This window comes from Octopus bimaculoides, chromosome 11 (genome assembly GCF_001194135.2).
Source record: "Octopus bimaculoides isolate UCB-OBI-ISO-001 chromosome 11, ASM119413v2, whole genome shotgun sequence".
Classification (NCBI taxonomy): Eukaryota; Metazoa; Mollusca; class Cephalopoda; order Octopoda; family Octopodidae; genus Octopus; species Octopus bimaculoides.
Genome location: NC_068991.1, coordinates 44,519,223 through 44,524,972, shown reverse-complemented (window position 1 = coordinate 44,524,972; position 5,750 = coordinate 44,519,223). Strand labels below are relative to the sequence as shown.

Below are 5,750 nucleotides of genomic sequence, written 5' to 3'. Positions count from 1 at the left end.
ATATATATATATATATATATAAATATATATATTCATTTATTATAAAACTTTTCTTTTCTTCTTTTGCAGTTCAAAGTTGCTGAATGGATGTTCCATTTGACAACAAGTCAAAAATTTGATATTGCCATTATGATGATCATTCTGCTCAATATGATTACCATGGCCATGGAACATTATGATATGAGCCAAACATTTCAGGACTTCCTGAAATACATAAATATAGTTTTTATTGGAATTTTTACAGGCGAATGTGTTATGAAGCTTATGGGTCTTCGTTTTTATTACTTCAAAGAACCTTGGAATATATTTGATTTTGTAGTTGTAGTCCTTTCTATTTTGGGTAAGTTGGGTTTTATTGCCATTATTGTTTTTATTTATTTTTTTATGGCTGGGTGTCCATTCTTTCACTGTTGTTTAATTACTATTTTGAAACTTATTTCATATTATTCGACAGAATAGCAATCATACTGGCTATTATATGTAGATATTGAGCTATAGAAAACAAGACTGCAAATTCATATATTTTACGCCTTGTCAAGAAATATTTCTATTTGTCTTTACTACCTCAATGAAAATATTTGCTACTCCAATTTCATACTAGGAAGGGCATCAAGCTGGCATAGCTATATAACTAAAATCTTAAAAAAAAGATTGTAGTGCAAAACACAAGATTGAATAATTAGGATGGTAAGTTTTAAAAAATGTTAGCTGTATTAAATACTTTGAAGTTAGACTCTGAAATACAATCAGGGTTTTTGGTATCTAACTTGGTAGATGAAGTAGATGCCTTGTCATAAAACACTGTTCTTCATGATGTTGCAATATAACAGAGTTTATAATCTAATGAAAGAGGAACCTTATAAAAAAGAAGGATTCCTATTTGCTGATAAAAATATTTGTTTTCACAAAATTCACATGATAAAGTGATGTATCCTTAATTATCTTTACCAATAGAAGTAATTATTGTATTTCATTTGTGTGTATATAATTGGGAGAGTGTGGGGAGGAAGCTCACAGATATAGCATCTCTTAATTCAAATTGGAGATTTGAAAAAGAAAATGTATTATTCATGAGGCAACTTTGCATTTACCTATTTGGAGGCAATGGTGAAATTGTACCTTTAAAAAACTTTTGAGTATATCTAAAAATCACCTATTTGATGTACATTTTGACGAACTTCTCAAATATGTCATCTAAAGTATACTTTTGAAATGGTTTATAATGATTGCACTCTACAAACAAAAGTATTAATGAAAGGTTTCCCATGCTACATATTAGCAAATATTGCTATAAGAAATAAGCAAACTGATTTCTGCCTCATGGTATTCCATATGTATCAAATGTTGGTTTGTTTATTACTAGATTCTTCTTGCTCAGATGAATTAAGAAATAACACAAAAAGTGTACAAGATTGCATTAAAAAAATTGGGAAGACTTCATTTAGACATGAAATAGCCATAATAATCTACATCTTAAGAATCCTAACCATTGACAGATGCAAGACACTCTTACTACTGCAATCAAATGAAAAATGACATATAAATTGTGGTGGATTAAATATTCAGTTCACTGTTTGATTAATTACTAACAAGCTTATTTGAGTAAAGTTCACTAGGATTTTTCATCAATAAGAACTGAATCTGCTAGATCAAAAGCATTTTTTCTTTGTAATGAGTTATATCTTAATGAACAAGTTGTGTACAGTTTGCAATTCAGAATGATATTAAAAGTGTTGTATTTACAGGATGTGCAGCATTCCTTCTTTTTCTAGGTATCACAGTAACATGACAGTTCCCCCTCCCCCAATGATGGTGTTGTGTACAGGAAAAAGTACTTCAAATTAAAAAGATCAACAACATTCCAAGCTGTTGTGGCGTTTGCAGGCATACAGCAACAGTAATATATGAAATTGATGATTTATGTTAACGTTTACTTAACTGTTATGTTGGCTAACATCAATAATATAATAAACAACAATTTTGCTTACCCATCAGTTAACTCAAGTAAAACAATTGTTAGCAGCAACCATACTCACTTCTAATAGCAACAGTTATGTTCACTACAGGCAATGGCTTATACTAATTCTAAATAGTGAATAAGATGTGTATAGAAAAATGCTAACTTACAAACCTGTATATCAAGCAAATGGTCACTAACTTCCTACAGAGGATGTCAATTCAAAACTCCATGTTTTAAGCTTGGATAACATAATGCACTGATTTCAAACACTTAGCATAACACACCAGCTAACTATATTGATACAGTGAATAAAGAAATTTATATTTTCTGTAGCCATACTAATACTACAGAATATTACATCAGTGAACTAGATCAACGCACATACTAAATCACAATAATATATCCAGGTAATACATCCTATATATTACTGAGAAAACACAAGTATGGTAATTCAATAACTAATTGCAGTAATATAGCAGATAACAAAAATATGGCAACTAATCTGTAACACTTTCACAGATTAACTAACAAAACATTAACTATCAAAGCAACTTGTTAATCAATCATAATATAATCACTAATTGTAGTAATATATCCAATAACACCGGGGTGCTACATTAAAGCATCAATCAATGATTTTCATTGTTGCCAATGTTTGTGTTTAGTTATCAAAATTATTTTTGGTATCAGTATGAACTTATTGAATTGTTTCAATTATCATGAATAAAATTTTCCCTAAACTGTATTTTGATGAACAAGATTTTTGGCTTAAACATCCAATCAAGTCCTTAAGTTAAATAAAAGTTTTTCAGTGAAGTAAGTGCTTTTGCACAGGGGGAAGTTAATATGACCTATAGATTTTGATTATTATGTATAAATTCAAAATATTTGACTATATATATAATAGGTGTTTGGTTATTTATAGCCCCTTACTTTAAATACACATAATCCTTCCTTTATACAAATCCCATTTCTCCCTCTCTATTACTTCACCTACTCTATCTCTCCTTACCTTTCTCTGTCTCTCTCTTTATATACTGGATTCAGCACAAAATCAACTGTTGATATTTTGAATACATTTAATGGTTTTGAGTATTTACTTAAGATAACCATTATGCTATACTGCCCTCAACATTTAAAAAAACGCATGTATTAAATACATTCAAAATATCAACATTTTTATTTTGTGATTATTCCAGTATTACATGACTCATTCTCATAACAATCTAGTCTATCTTTGCTCAGATGGTATGATTGCAATACTGCAAGGATATAGGAGTGAATTATTGAACTGGACACTCAGTTGAAAACTTCTGGTAAAGTGTATTGCATCAAAACATACTTCCAAATACACACACACACACTATATTACTGAAGCAGAACAGGCAAAATGAACACATTCTCTTCTATCATAAAATAGGTACTTTCATACAGTTGTTGCTTAAATCTTAAATAGCTCGTTCTCTCTACAGTTCTTGTAGAGAATCCACAACATAACACTCTACTTCACCTAAGTTAAGGAATTCAAACTTGAATGTAACATTTGAAAAAAAACCTACATGCGATACTTTTTCTTCAACACATGAAACGCAAAATAATGAGTGGCCCCTTTGCAAAATTTTTGTGCTCATGTTTTCTTACACATTTAGATTTAGGTCAAAGATACAACAAAATCTTGCATCAGTAATAACACAATTAATAAAAGTATTAAGGTTACCCATTTAAATCTTTACAATCATCTTCATAAAGTATATGTCATCCATGCCAATCTTTACTCAATCTACTATTTCCTTTTTTTCTAATTAAACTCATTTTTCTTCTTCTGCTACTACTGCAGTGGCCTCTCCTCGTCAGAACTCATTGATTTCATGCCACCTCCAGGCTCAACCAACTCACTTGTCTCTCTATTCATCCATAGTGTGTCCACCCACCCACTCCATGCCCCACACTAACCACTATGCCTAGTCCTCTCCAGAAGGTCAATTCTCTGGAATTCCCTTCTCATATATATGTTCAAATCTATTGACCTCTTAGTAAACTTTGCATGAAAATATATTTTTATTGTGATTGTGAAATAGTCATTATTTCATGTACAAATGCACATCATATATATACACACAAACTTACATATATACACATATACACACATACATATGTTACATTTTGTTACTTTGATTTATTTGAAAGTCGTAAAATACATGAATTGTAAACTATTTCTTTTCTTTTCTCAATTTCAGGTATTGCTTTATCTGATATTATTAAGCAATATTTCGTATCGCCAACATTATTGCGTGTTGTTCGTGTTTTCCGTGTTGGCCGTGTACTTCGTCTTGTGAAATCAGCAAAAGGTATCCGTACATTGCTATTCTCCTTAGCAGTGTCTTTACCAGCTCTCTTCAATATTGGATTGCTTCTATTTTTGGTCATGTTCATCTACTCTATGTTTGGGATGTCCTTCTTTATGGATGTCGGTGCTTTCAATGGTATAGATGATGTTTTCAATTTCCAGACTTTGATTCAGAGTATGATTCTTCTATTCCAAATGTCCACTTCTGCAGGTTGGGATGGTGTTTTAGCAGCAATTATGCGAGAACCTCCAGAATGTGATCCTAATAAGGAAATATTTGGAAACAAAAATGCAAACGGAAATTGTGGAAGTTATGGTATGGCAGTTCTGTTCCTTGTGACTTATTTAGTTATAAGCTTTCTCGTGGTAATAAACATGTACATTGCAGTAATACTCGAGAACTTTAGCCAAGCCACTGAAGATGTGCAGCAAGGTCTCACTCCAGATGACTTTGATATGTATTATGAAAAGTGGGAAAAATTCGATCCTAAAGCAACCCAATATATTGCACTCAGTGAACTGTCAGACTTTGTAGACTTCCTGGAAGAACCTCTTCAGTTACCCAAACCAAATCATTTTATGCTTGTTAAACTTGACATTCCTATATGTGAAGGTGAAAAAGTACACTGTGTAGATATTTTACAAGCTTTGACAAAGAATTATTTGGGAACCGCAGATGAATCAGCTGCTGAAGAACCAGCAGCGGAGAAAGTGGATTATAACCCTATTACTTCAACGTTACGTAGACAAAAAGAACACTTTGCAGCAAGAATCATACAGAGAGCATGGAGACAATTCAGTGCAAATCGACCACCAAGGCCTCAGTCAGCCTTGCCACCACCACCATCATATGAAGAGAGTTGTAAAAAACAAGACGAAATTACACAAGAATCTCCTGATGATTCTCCCAGTGGATCAGGAACAGAAATACAAACTGAAGTGAAAACTGTCGAACTCTATCCAGAGAGTGGAGTTGTTGCTTGAAGCAGTGCTTTTGATATTTATAACAACAGCTTGCAGACTTCGTAAGCTATATATATATATATATATATATATATATATATATATATATATATGATATATAATATATATATATGATATAATATATATACAATACATATATATATATACATACACATTGATATTTGCATATATACATATTTGCGTATACATGTGCGTGCATGTGTATGTATAAATACATACACACACACACTCAAACACACAGACACATGCACACACACACACACGTGTGTGTGTATATACATATATATATATATATATGTATATAAATATATATGTATATATATATATATATATATATGTATGTATATATATATATATATATATAAAAACTCCAAGCACCTGCTCAGTTTCTTTCTACCTAATTCCATTTCTGCAATTGAACAGCAGCAGAAAAATGGAACAAAAAGAAAATTTCTCCAA

At 31.3% G+C, this 5,750-nt stretch overlaps 1 protein-coding gene across 7 annotated transcripts in view; it reads left to right on the top strand.

Annotated features, from left to right (window-relative positions):
• Nucleotides 1–5,725, top strand: part of LOC106869495 (sodium channel protein para) — a 383,297-nt gene extending 377,572 nt beyond the window's left edge. For 4 of the 7 annotated variants that reach the window (XM_052971777.1, XM_052971773.1, XM_052971774.1 and 1 more), the window contains 2 exons: nt 70–340; nt 4,198–5,724. In XM_052971777.1, coding sequence (XP_052827737.1) covers nt 70–340; nt 4,198–5,291 — 1,365 coding nt within the window. In that variant the 3' untranslated portion in view covers nt 5,292–5,724. Of the gene's footprint in view, nt 1–69; nt 341–4,197 lie in introns of all 7 variants that reach the window. The other 3 variants (XM_052971776.1, XM_052971771.1, XM_052971772.1) reach the window with 1 other exon arrangement.
• Nucleotides 5,726–5,750: the final 25 nt, after the last annotated feature.